We start from the raw sequence: 13067 nt of genomic DNA, 5'->3' as shown, positions 1-13067 counted from the left end.
GAATGACAAATGGAACAAAAAGGTTACACTAAGTCATAGGTTCTAAAGATCCCAGAAGCTGTCACAGGACAACTCAGTCTGGTCTAGATTTGATAAGTCTTTCTGAATGAGTCCTCTGAGTGAAATCCAGCATTGTGTACAATGCCCATTTGTAGCTAAATCTCTATGACACCAGCTGGTTATTTGTTTTAGCAATTTATTAAATGCTGTGAGTATTTTGATGATGAAAATGTCCAAGCAGGTTTTTTTCATGACAAAAAATGAGAAAAAAAAATCTTTTTAATAATCTCTTGTCTGTGTGTTGCTAGTTGAATCTCAAAAACATTAACCTGAATCTGTGGTTGGCTTTTGGATTTGATTTTTCCTTTACAAGTTATTTCAAAATTCCCAAATCTCTTGCAGATTCTCTCCCTAATGCAAGTTTATGCCTTGCTGACAAGGTGATACAGAGCACTGTATCCTGTATTGAGGAAGAGGAGAGGTCCCTCTGATTGTATGTTAATATGAAGTTCCAAAGCAATACATAATTCATATAAACAGTGCTATAGCATTTCCCAGTGCTACCCAGGCACTTGTAACATTCCCACAACAGTCCTCTATGTACTTGAATGATGAACAGCTCTACAGGACTTGACCATCAGATAAGCAGCATTCTCATTTAGCTCACAAATAGAGGTTAGTCACTATATGCTGGATTTTGCAGATTTCCACATTCCAGCTAGTCATAAAATGTACTTTATTCAAACCTCAAGAAATTCAGACAATATTTTAAGCTGTAGTAAACTCCATTCTTGAAGGAGGGATGCTGTTGTTGAAGTTAACTCTGCTTTAAATTTTGTGCATAGCTGTGTTTTCTTTCTTAAGAAACAATCAGCCTTATTCCTTGTGAGACTAAGTGACTGCCCAGTTAGTCTCAGCTCTTATGTTTGTATCTTTCAATAGACAGTTTAGGGCCATTAAGGCCCATTCTGTAGTTATGTCAGAGTTTGTGTATTTAAGTTATTTCTAGTTTGTAAATGGGCAGTAAATTAAGGCAGCAAAAGCCCAAGCAGCTGTATGGACAGAGTGATTGCATCACACAATCAGGACCTTCATCTCTGAAGCAGTGGCAAGGTGCTCCATTATATCTGAAACAGTTGTGACAGATGAGTTAGCTTATCAATATTTGTGTGAAAACTAGGTGGCTTTGGCAATTCAGCATCCTTGTCAAATATACAGTACATTTTTTTTTTTTTTTGGTATAAGGTTTGATAAAAAGGGATGGTAAAAAATGAGAAATGCTTTATATGAGGATTTCCAGTAACATCTTTACAGAAATACTTTCAAGGGTACAAGTGGAAGTCGTTTGAGTTTCTTGAGGTTTGAATAAAGTACATCTTATGACTAAATCCAGCATATAGCAGCATATAGTGACTAGCCTCTATTTGTAAGCTAAATGAGAATGCTGCTTATCTGGTGGTCAAGCTGTACAGCCACTCCCCTTAACAGTCATCATTCCCCTTAACATCAGTCTGTTGTGAAGTGCAAGAGATTGCCAGAAGTCACAGTCTGTGGAGGCCAATCATCATGGCCATCTGCCAAAGACAGCTTCATACTGCAGCTGCCATGGTGATTGAACTTGCAGGTTTAACTTCAGGTATTATCTTCAAGAGCTGAAATGCAGGAGTGAGCAACCTCAAAATGTCAGAAGCCAACCTGGCAAAGCAGGAGGCCAGGTTAGGCGAGTAGGGGTATTCTTTTTGAGTCTAGGCAGACCAAGAAGGTGTGTGCTTGGTGAGGCAAGGACAGGGGACATGCATGCGAGGAATATGGAGATGGTGCTCCCTGCTGTAGAAGAACATTAATGTGGTCAAAGCTCAACTGGGGTTGAAGCTTCCAAAACTGTGGGCACAATGAAAAGAAGGCTTTTAAATATATCAATAGCAAAAGGCAGTGCAGAAAAAACATTGGCCCACACCTACAGGATGAGGGTGGTCACCTCACCATCTCAGTCAGAGATGTTACTGCTTTCTTTGCCTCTCTTCAGCATGGATTATGGGGCATGGGGGTCCCAATGTCCTGAGCCGGAGGACCAGGACTGTGAGAATGATCAGCTCCTAGTGGACCCTGAACTTATGCAGGATCTGGTGGATCCCTTTAAAGTGTTTGGGGCTTGATGGGATTCATCCAAGAGTACTCAAAAGAGCTGTCTGATGTCACTGCAAGGTCTCTCAATGATTTTTGAATTATTTTGGGAATTTAGAGGGGTCCCAGTCAACTGAAATCTGGCTAACATTGTTCCAATTTTCAAGAACGGCAAGAAAGATCACCCTGAAAACTACAGACCTGTCAGTCTTACTTCAGTGACTGGTAAAATTTTGGAGGATATTATTCTGTGAGTTCCTGAAAACACCTGAAGGACAATGCAGGTTTCAGTCAGAACTAGCCCAGCTTCATGACAAGGAAGTCCTGCTTATGAAACCAAATTTCCTTTTATGACAAGGTAACACACCTAGATAAACAAGGGGAGCCAGAACAAGTAATCTTTTAGGATTTCAGTAAAGCTTTCAATACTTTCACAGTATCCTCCTGGAAGAACATATCCTGTGCACAGTACAATAAATGCCTCGTGAAGTGGGTGAGCAACTGGCTCATGGGTTGGGTACAGGGGATGTCAGTGAATGGGGTGACAGCAGACTGGTGACCTGTCACTATTGGGGTTCCAAAGGGCTCCACCCTGGGCTCTGTGCTCTTTATCCTCTTTATTAACAACCTGGATGCAGGACTTGAATGGATACTGAGTAAATTTGCCAATGGTATTAAACTGGGAGAAGCTGTTGACTCCCTCAAGGGTGGGGAGGCCCTGCAGAGAGACCTTCATAAAGTGGGGAAGGCTGGGCAATCACCAAACATATGAAGTTCAACAAGGGAAAGTGCCAGATTCTGAGATGCACCAAGGATGGGGCAACCCTGGATGTATGGACATACTGGGAAATGAAAGTGCTAGAAAGTAGGGCCATGGAAAGGGGCCTGGGGGTCCTGGTTTATGGCAAGTTGAACATGGGTCAGCACTGCAGCCAGGAAGGCCAACCCTGCCCTGGGGGGCATCAGGCAGTCAGGTAAGGGAGGAGGGGATTGTCCTGCTCTGCTCTGCGCTGGGACAGCCTCACCTCAAGTGCTGGGAGCAGGTTTAGGTGCCACAATATAAGACATGAAACTGATAAGAGTGCCCAAAATAGGGTAGTGAGGATGGTGAAGAGCCTTGAGGAAAGGCTGAGGTCACTTGAACTGTTCAGCCTGGAGGAGACTGAAGCAAGATGTCCTCACAGTCTACAACTTATTCACAAGGGGAAGAGGAGGGAGGCCAGCACAGATCTCTTGTTTGTGATCAGTTACAGGACCCAAGGGAATGGCCGGAAGCTGTCTCGGGAGGTTTAGGTTCGATATTCAGAAAAGTTTCTTCCCCCAGAGGGTGATTGGGCACTAGAACAGCTCCCCAGGGCAGTGGTCACAGCAGCAGCCTGACAGAGTTCAAGAAGTGGTTGGGCAATGCTGTCAGGCACATGGTGGGACTCTTGGAGTGTGCTGTGCAGAGCCAGGAGTTGGGACTTTGATGATCCTTGTGAGTCCCCTTCAGCTCAGCATGTTCTATGTGCATTCTCAGGATTTTCAAACTCCAATTTCTAACCCGGCTGTCCTCTTGTCAAATACTACAAACAAGTTGTTACAGTATTGGGCAAAGTCTGTGTTTCAAGAAACACGCTTCTGAGAGGTTTGTACCCATTCTATTCCCTTTCGTGCCTCCAGGAGTTAAACATTTTACCAGTGTTTCTGTTAAAATTCTAGTTAGAGGTCCCCAAGTTAATGCCAAAGCAGTAAAATCAAAATGGTACTAAACCCAGACTCGTGTTTTTCCTATGAATAGTTCTTTCTATACAAGGATGTCTTAATCAGTTTGAAATTCTTTAATTCCATAAATTGTTCAAGACAGTGTTTTCCAACCATTCTGCATCAACAGGTTCTGTTGTGAGAACACCACACTTTTCAGTATACTTACTATAACAAAAGCAAACCATAAAAGTCACATTGCAGTAAATTGGCACAAGGCATTTTGCAAGAAAGAACTAAAATTATTAAAAAAAAAAACAAACAATGAAGTATACTCATACATTAACATTGTAACAGCTATAAAAATGCCGCTTTCAACTCCTACAAAACACAGTGAAAAGACATCCCCAACAAGAGTTGAAAAACTGCACAGAGGTAAGTATCATAGGAAGAGAGGTTTTATACAAATGAAGCAACTGGAGAGTTAGAAGTATTTACACTTTTTCTTGCTATTAACTAGACAAACACAGTAGTAAGTTAAAAATATACTACAACTCTAAGTCCTGTAACATGTAAGCATTTTCTAAGTGGGACTTTCATCTTTTGAAATGTGTTACCTCTTAATACTGGATATAACTATTGGCAAAAGTGTTTAAATACTTTCAAACCAAGATTAAAGGGACTTTTATTCCACAAAATTTAACTTCAAAATACTATGCTTATAAAATTATTTAGAATTTCAGCAGTCTATAGATTTCAAATGCAAAACTTAACAATCCTCTTTAATTTGTAATTTAAAAAACCAAACAACAAAACTTCAGTGATGTCATTTGTTTTCAAAGGCAGAATCATCTGCTGGCTTTTCAAGCTCTCTCTCTTCACCACATGCCCTAGAAACAAAATAAAGCAATGTTATTGATCACATATAAAGGCAGCAAGCAAAGCTTATTCCAGGTGATTGCACAGTCTAGAGCAAGGATGCTGATGAACACTCAGCAGTACATGAAGTCTGGAGAACTGAGGCTGTTAGTGGTGCCAGCTGTTATGTTACCCCAACAATGCCCTCAAATCTGAAGCTCAGCTGGCAGTGAGTGGCATCGCTATGATGTATGTGATGGGCTGTGAAGGGCAGTCATTCAGAGCTCCATTTGTGTCTGTACTGTTTGTCAGTTTAGGTGGAAAAGTGCTCTAGCTTAACATGCTTTACCTCCTGCCACTGAAATCCACTGTATCCTCGAAGACTGAGGTAACCTTGTGGGGAAGTATGTATTTTTACAAAAAACACCCTGAAAAATGTTCTTAAGTACATTAAGTACATTCTTAAGTACATTAAGTACATCAGATCAGAAATTTTAAGTTACAGAACTTTTTTCAAAATTTCTGAATTACATCTTCAGAAAGGTACAGAGATGTCTTCCCTCTAGCAGAGGGAGAAATGTTCAGAACTTAATACAGTCCTGTGATTTAAGAGGTTTACCAGCTCTTTGCTTAAGAGTGAGCCACACAGGTGTTCTGGACATTATTTATTTTGTTTACTTGTTTCCCACTTATAAGAAACCACTAAAAATGTAGAAAAAATACTGAATGAAAGGAATTTTGTATGCTGGAGAGTATGGAGCTTGAATTCAAACACGTGGATGCATTTCTCAAGATGCACTGTGTTTGCAAGGAGTTAATTTAAAAATGTAGTTTGTTGCTGTTAGCTACCAGTAAGGTCACAGACCCTGTGTCCAAGCAGCCGTACAGTTTTTTTTGGAAAGTGGGTTTCTTTATCAAAGATCATTGGAGTGTGGGCTCAAATCCAGAGCAAACACCACACACACACTTAATATAAATGTTTATTTATTTTGTTTAAGCAGGGGTGTAGAATATAACCTGTGTGAGAACTTACACTTGTAACTCCACTGTGTTCCTGTAGCATGCTGCTTGTTCAGACCAAGTGAATATTTAGCATAACTGGTTGAAAACCCCCAAATCCACTTCAGTACTTCTGAGGCTGCCTCACAGTAAATACTAGGTATTTTTTTATCTTAAGTGGGTTTTTTTTGCTGTTTTGTTGTGTTTAAGTTTACCTTACTGTAAATAACAGTCAATATTTTAACTTGGCAGATAGCCAAAAGAATGCCAGGCAGCTGCAATTTCTCCTGATGTGCATGAATATTGTGGTGAAAGGAGCTTGCTCCAATACATACTGCTCAACAAAAAGAATCTCTGAGTGCAAGGTGTAGAGTGCCTGGAGAAAGCAAAGTGTACTACAAACTTGTTACTAAACTCTATTAAGTGTTTCTTTTTCTGCAAGAGATTATTGCTTGTTGTTTATGTTTACAAAACATTTTTTGCTGCAACCAAGGTTTAAATACTTAATGCCAGACAAACTGAAGCATTCTTCTGGCTTCGTGTTTAAAATGGTAAGTGCATCCACCTCTATAAGCCAGTCAGACTTCTGGAATTTCACAGGTTTAGGTCCTAGCCTGCAGTTTGGCTGATTTGACTGATTCTTATAGCCAAACTGTAGAAAATGATTTACAGTGGGCTGTCTATTGATGACAATCCATGAATTCACAAAAAATTAATAAATATCATTAGTTTCTGTAAGACTTGGTTCAGACTTCCTTTGCTTCCAACTTAATAGCCTAAAACACAGGAAAAAGCTTTTAGTTTGCCGAGGTCCACCACATGCTAATTCTCTCCAATAGCAAGACGTCCTGTAATGTTTTTTAAGTCTCCACCACAGCAGCAAGTGAAATAACATTTAAAATATTAATTCAAAACTTAAACAGAAGATTTGCACACTGTTACTCTCTAAAGCTGAGAGTAAACTCTGTGAAGAAAACAGTAGCTTAACATGGTTAAGTAACTTCAATCTACTGCTGTTTTATTTTACGTGTTTTAAACTAGAGCAGAACAGATCATCAGCTCAATAATGTTATTAACTCACTTTTTCTTACTGCCAACTTCATGCCTATCTTTCCTTTCTTCAGCACTTTCTCCATTGTGTTGTGACTGGTTGGTGTCCTGGGCTTCAGACCCTCCATTCAGAATCTTTGAACCTTTAAAATGGAAGAGCAGAAAAGTGGTACTTGCAGGAAATAAAACTGTATTATAAAAGCCCTCGGTAATTTCTCTACCTTAATCAAATAAAACACTATAAATATTTCCCCCTTCACCTTGATATCCAAGCAGCTGAAACAATACAAAAGACACTAACTGATATGGCTTCAGTTTCTGAACATCCCATACAATGTGCCTCATCCCATGGAAATTGAACAGTTTGTATTTTTAATGCAATTTCTAGTTCTTCCTGTGCTTGCTAGGCTACAGATCATAGGCCTAATGCTTGTTTGTATACTGAGCAGTGAGAGAATATACTTCAGTAGTAAATTCTTTTTACCAGTCTAACCAGATCAGTTAATTTTGGAGATTCTTTTTACTTTAACTAATGAAGTTATTCCATTACATCTCATTTACTCTTGAATCCAACAAATTACGTATAATCAAAATACAAGTTATATAAATAGAAGTGTTTAATGATAGCATGGATTTTTCAAGCAGAAAAGCAGCACTAGGCTGGAAGTAGTATTTAGTGAAGTCAAAGCAGAAAAATTAAACATCTTTTAGAATTTCTGTGATGACTACATGTTTTGCTGTGGTATTATAAGTCAGTGAGTTTTAAGTGAGTTGAGGAACGTCACTCTCTGAAGTGATGGTCCATTTTACTTGAAGTTGCAAATTTATAAAAGAACTCCTCTATGAAACTAAAGAGCTACAGTGAGAAAAAAAGACAAGACGTTATTAATCTGAATTTTTACAGTTTATCTGTTTACACTTGCTCAGAATCAGTTCTGAACTCAAAGGCTACAGGAGGAATTTGAGAAAACAGTAAATGCTATATTACCATGTTACAAAGCAGATGATCTGATGCTGTGCATTAAGTACCACCAATTACAGCATCATTCTCTGTCTTGACTGTCATTGTGAAGATAGTCAAGGTTCAGCAGTTCAGTTTTTAAAAGGGCAAAAGAATGCATATAAGGATCAGATTTTCTTTTTACAGCAAATAAAGAAAAAACTACTTCCATAAAATATTCCTCTACTCTGATAGAACTTATTCCCATTCTCCATGTGACTGGGCAACAACCTGGTATTTCACTGTGTGTGTTCTGCTGAAGTTGTGTTAACCTTATCTGGAGTGGCTTCGCTAGCCAGACTATGCCCAGGAAGCCTCTCAATATAGTTTCTTTCTTAAAGTATTAGTTGTGCTATCACTGGTTTGGGGAAAGATCTGTATGGAACCTCTACTTCATCACATATTCTCTCACCAGAAAATGGTTGGACTTTAATCATCCTTGCTTTTTTAGCAATTACAAGTATAGTGATATTCCTACTATAGTTGTGTTGAATCCTTGGCACCTCAGTTACAGTAATTTGTTTAGTCTTGATCCGTGTGTGGTGTTAACTTTTAAAAGATTTTCTGAAAAAAAAACAAAACCCAGTTCTGCTTCCAAAATTCAATTTCAAAGTAAATGCAGTTTCTGTGAGGTGCGTGTGGAGATCAAGGATCTAAATAACTTGAATAATGAGCAGAACTCCTATATTGCAACATAGCTTTCCAGTGAGTCTGTCTCATTTTGTTCTTCTATTTAAAAATGTATATATTTTAGTACTGACTTAAAGTTATTATTCAGCTTGCTTACTACGGAAAGCTTTTGATATTCTGCTGTACGAGTGCTCATGACTGATGTGGAACTGTACTGTTAAGAGCATAAATACATTCTCCTGCCATAAGTTATTATTTCTTTATTGTCAGGCTGAAGAACTACTGAAGTTGTATCTGGGAAGTAACACAGAAGTGGTTAAAAGTTGCTGCTACATATGGTAGAGCATGCATGATATAGAAGGAGGCTAGGGAAGGAAACTAAGCCGTTTCAAGTTCTCATTCAGTGGCAGAAGCTTAGGCACTAAAAAACTACTAGAGGAATAGAATATTGTGTTGGTCTTGGCTGGGGTAGAGTTAATTTTCTTCATGGTGGTGAATATGGGGCTGTGTTCTAGATTTGTGCTGAATGCAAAGTTGATAATACAGAGATTTTTTTTTTACTTCTGAGCAGGGCTTACACACAGCCAAGGCCTTTTTACGTTCCCACATTGGGGAAGAAACTGGGGGTACATGGGAGGGGACACAGCCGAGACAGATGATCCAAACTGACATTTCAGACCATATGGCATCACACTCAGTATGTGAAGTAGTGGGGAAGGAAGGGGGAATATATTTGAGTCATGGCATTTTTTTCCTATTATGTGTGAGGGCCCTGCTCTGCTGGCGATGGCTGAACACCTGCCTGCCCATGGGAAGCACTGAATTAATTCCTTGGTTTGCTTTCATGGGGACAGCTTTGGCTTTCCCCATTAAACTGCTTATCTTCACCTGTAAGTTTTCTTTCTTTTATGATTCTGATTCTCTCCCTGATCCTACTGGTGGAGGAGTGAGCGAGCGGCTGTGAGGGGCTTGGCTGCTGGCTTGGGTTAAAGTGGGTTAAATGGTAGTATGCCATTCTACCCCACATGTAATGTTTTGGTGTGATTTTTTTTTTAATTCTGTAATCAAGTTAGATAATTTACAGAAGTAAAATTTGCAAGACCTAATTTTTGCAAAAGCCATTTCCTTTAGCCAACTGAGATAAAATGGCCATGGTAAATGTTACATTGAATTTGAAAGTTATTCGTAGCAGTACTGTCCTTGACAACTTCAGATATGAAAATAGACTGGTGAAATTCCTGCATCAAGGATATTTTGAAGTTAGCTCAGAAATAATGGAGACTAAGTCTTTTATGTGACAAGAAAGTAAAGCCACAGTGACTTACCTGTTTGGTCTTTTTCCTTTTCAGTTTTTTTATTTGCTCCTTTCTTCCCCTGTTCTTTGGTTTTATTAGCTTCTTCATGCTGCTTTTGCTCAGCAAGTGATTTATTCAGTACTTGGGAAAGAACAGAATCTCCTTCCCCAACCAGAAACATGGTCTTGAACTTATTATATAGCATTGTAGATTTCTCCATGATAACTTGGCTAATTTTAAATTTCCGTATCTGAAATCAAAGTAATAAAACAGGCTCCACTTAGGTCCTTAAATATCTGTGTAATTTCATTACATGCTAGCTTTAATTAATTTAACCTACAATGAGATCACAGACTTTTGCACTTGAAGCGTCACAGAACTGCCAGGTTGAGAGGGGTCTCAAAAGATCTTCTGGTCCTACCCTTCACAAGAAAGGGACCACATTATCAAGGACCCTTGATCCCATCACAATTTGAAAACCTGTAGAGATGGAACTCCACCACATCCCTGAGGAGGCTGTTACAGTAAAACAATTGTTCTTACTGAAAAAAAAAAAATACTTTTTCAGCATCAGAATAAAACCCTTCCCAGTGCAACTTGTACCCATTACCCTACATCTGGTGAAGACAAAAGCCTCGACCCTCTGGAATAACGTGATGACTTTTCTAGGAAGGAAGGAACTAAACCCTTTACTTTTTGATTAAAGGGCAGGTTCTCCAGCCCTTTGATCTTGATGGCCCTCCTCTGAGCCCTTTCCAGTCTGTCTACATCATTCTTGATCTGTAGGGATCCAGACTGGACAGAGTGCTCCAATAGTAAATAAAGCTGGTATCAATTTAGGAAAACATATACTCAACATTAACTAACACTGAAAATCTCACCTTCTTGAGAGTTAAGATCATCTCTGTATGTTTCTGAGCTTGTTGCATTGTGACTTGAAGGGATGCAAGCTCATCAAGAGCCTCAATGCACCTGTTCACATCCTGTATATAAACAAAGAATTAGTCTGAAGACTTACATATTAGTAATCTTTAATTAGCCATACTAATCTAACTTCTGTATTCAATGACATCCTCCCATAATTAATTCTTCCTGAATTTGACTATGTACTTAATTTTAGAACAATTTATATAGTCAAACTTGCCAACAAAAATTTAACACTAGTTGTCTCTTAGCTAAATAAAAGGCAGATTATATTTAATTAAGTTGTAACATTTAGCAAGAATTTTAAGCTTTCAACATACATAAAAAGCAAGCTTTATGCTGCTTTCTTGATTCGAGAACTTCTAAGCTCAAAGCTGTTCACCATAGTCAGGCTTTACCTTGCACAATTTTTCACAAGTGATTAACCACTGAGAAGGCAGGAAAGCCTGTTCAACAAACAACTGTTCTTATACACTCCCTGCCACCCAATATGCTTTGCCCTCTTTTTAAGTTTTCACAGATACACCACCATCCAGTCTGAGGGGCTCAGCCATGCCCTGCAGTGGTTCCTCCACTGGAGCAGGCTGGAACTGATTAAGTCTAGCACAAGGCAGTCCCCCACCACCTCAGTACCAGAACCTTGCTTCCAACACCCAGAACAACTCTGTGTTTCCCTAGCTGGAACAGCTTCCTGCTCCTCATGCCATACTTCTTCACTCATGCTTATTTTCTTTTCTCTGTATTTTCTCCAGACTGAACACTCCCAGCTCTCTTGGCTTTCTCTTTTTCAACACATGCTCCAAGCCACTGATCCATCTTTGTGGCCCTTTACTGGGCACCCTACAGTAGGTCCATGTCTCTATTTTTCTAGGGAGCTTAAAATACAGTCCAGTATCTCATCAGTGCCAAGTAGAGCACAACCACCACACTCCTTCCACGTTCTGGCAACTCTCTCTAATGCAGCCCAGAAAACTATTAGCCACTTTTAACTGCAGAACTGTGTTGGTGGCTCATGCTAAGATTGGTGTCTACCAATACCCCCAGGTTATTTTCTGACAAACTGCTATTCAGCCACTCAGTCTCCAGCCCATGCTGGAGGCACAGGGTTGTCATTCCACAGGTGCACTACTGGAACTGAAGTTGAGGAAGTTCCTGTTGACCCATTTCTCCAGCCTGTTCAAGTCTCTGGACAGTAACACTCCCATCAAACCTTTGATTTCAGTTTTGTATCATTTGCAAACTTGCTATTGGTGTGGTTTGTGTCATCATCCCAGTCTTTAATGACATGTTTTAATAGTACTGACTAGTGACTGGCCTGTAGCTGGACTCTGCCACCAATTAGTTTTTTTGTGTCCTGCTGGTCAGCCAGTTTTCAGTCCACCTTTTCATCCGCCTTTTTAGTTCAGACCTCTTAAGTTTATCTTTGAAACTGTCCTGAGAGACAGTGTCAAAAGCCTTTTTAATCTTAACAGAAACAATATCCATTCTTTCATCCACCAAGCCAATCATCTCACAAAAGGACATCATTTCAGCCAAGCATAATTTCATCTTCATTATGCTGACAAGTCTCAGAGCTCTTACTGTACTTTATATCACTGGAAACAATTTCTAGGAGGATTTGTCCCATCACATTTCAAGGGACTGGTGTGAGAATTACTGGCCTGTAGTAACTTAGATCCTCCTTCTGCAAGATGCGTGAGACATTTGCTGTCTTCCTGTCCTCAGGAACCAGCCCCTCATCACCATGACTTTTCAAAAACAAAATGGAGTGGATGGATAATGACATCACCAGCTCCTCTAGCACTCTTATGCTTATTCTGTATTGGATCTCTGTCTAAATGTTCTCTAATTTGATCTTTGTCCTCTGAGCATCAAGGTTTTCTTGTTTAATCTTCCCATGATCTCAGGGACCTAGGATTCCTGAACAGAATTGTACAAGCAAACTGAAGTCAAGAAGACACTGGTGACCTCAGACTTTTCACTACTTGTTACCTCCTATTTAATTCACTAGGGTGCCTATCTCCTTATCCCATTCAGCAGCAGACCCACATTTACCTAGACTTTAATATGAATCAACCTTGAGAAGGGGGTAATCCCTAAAAGTGAGCCAGGTCTCCTTGTCCTGTCTTCCTTCTAGCATGGCCTTTTAAGAGATTCTTCCAAGCAGATCCCTGTAGAGGTCAAAGTCTGCTCTCCTGAGTCCAGGGCTGTGATCCTTTTCATCCTGCTCCCTTCTCCCTGAACTTCTCTACCACAGTCACTGCAGCCAAGGTTGCCCCCACCTTCACATGCCTGACCAGATCTTTGCTTTCTGGAGAATCAGGTCTTGCCTTATCAACTCCTTCATCACCTGTGTTAGGCAATTATCAAACTCCAGAAGCTTCCGGCATTGTAGTGTTATGTGCATGTCCTTTCAGCAAATACTAGGATGTTTTAAGCTTTTAGTTAGAATCAAAGGTGTCTCCCCACTATCTTAAGATGACTAAATTCTCTACTTCTCCTTG

The 13067-nt window shown here is 39.7% G+C and overlaps 1 protein-coding gene across 3 annotated transcripts in view; it reads right to left on the bottom strand.

Annotated features, from left to right (window-relative positions):
- Positions 1-3923: 3923 nt before the first annotated feature.
- PSIP1 (PC4 and SRSF1 interacting protein 1) overlaps positions 3924-13067 on the bottom strand; it is a 32955-nt gene continuing 23811 nt past the window's right edge. For all 3 annotated transcript variants that reach the window (XM_054282266.1, XM_054282257.1, XM_054282275.1), the window contains exons 14-17: positions 10521-10622; positions 9670-9889; positions 6746-6857; positions 3924-4697 (exon numbers count right to left, since the gene is read on the bottom strand). In XM_054282266.1, the coding sequence (XP_054138241.1) occupies positions 4634-4697; positions 6746-6857; positions 9670-9889; positions 10521-10622 (498 nt within the window). In that variant the 3' untranslated portion in view covers positions 3924-4633. The remainder of the gene's footprint in view (positions 4698-6745; positions 6858-9669; positions 9890-10520; positions 10623-13067) is intronic.

Source organism: Melozone crissalis, unplaced genomic scaffold (genome assembly GCF_028551555.1).
Source record: "Melozone crissalis strain CALT ecotype California unplaced genomic scaffold, PUWL_Pcris_2 ptg000005l_1, whole genome shotgun sequence".
Lineage (NCBI taxonomy): Eukaryota > Metazoa > Chordata > Aves > Passeriformes > Passerellidae > Melozone > Melozone crissalis.
The sequence above is the reverse complement of the archived record's forward strand: the minus strand, read 5'-3'. Positions and strand labels throughout refer to the sequence as shown.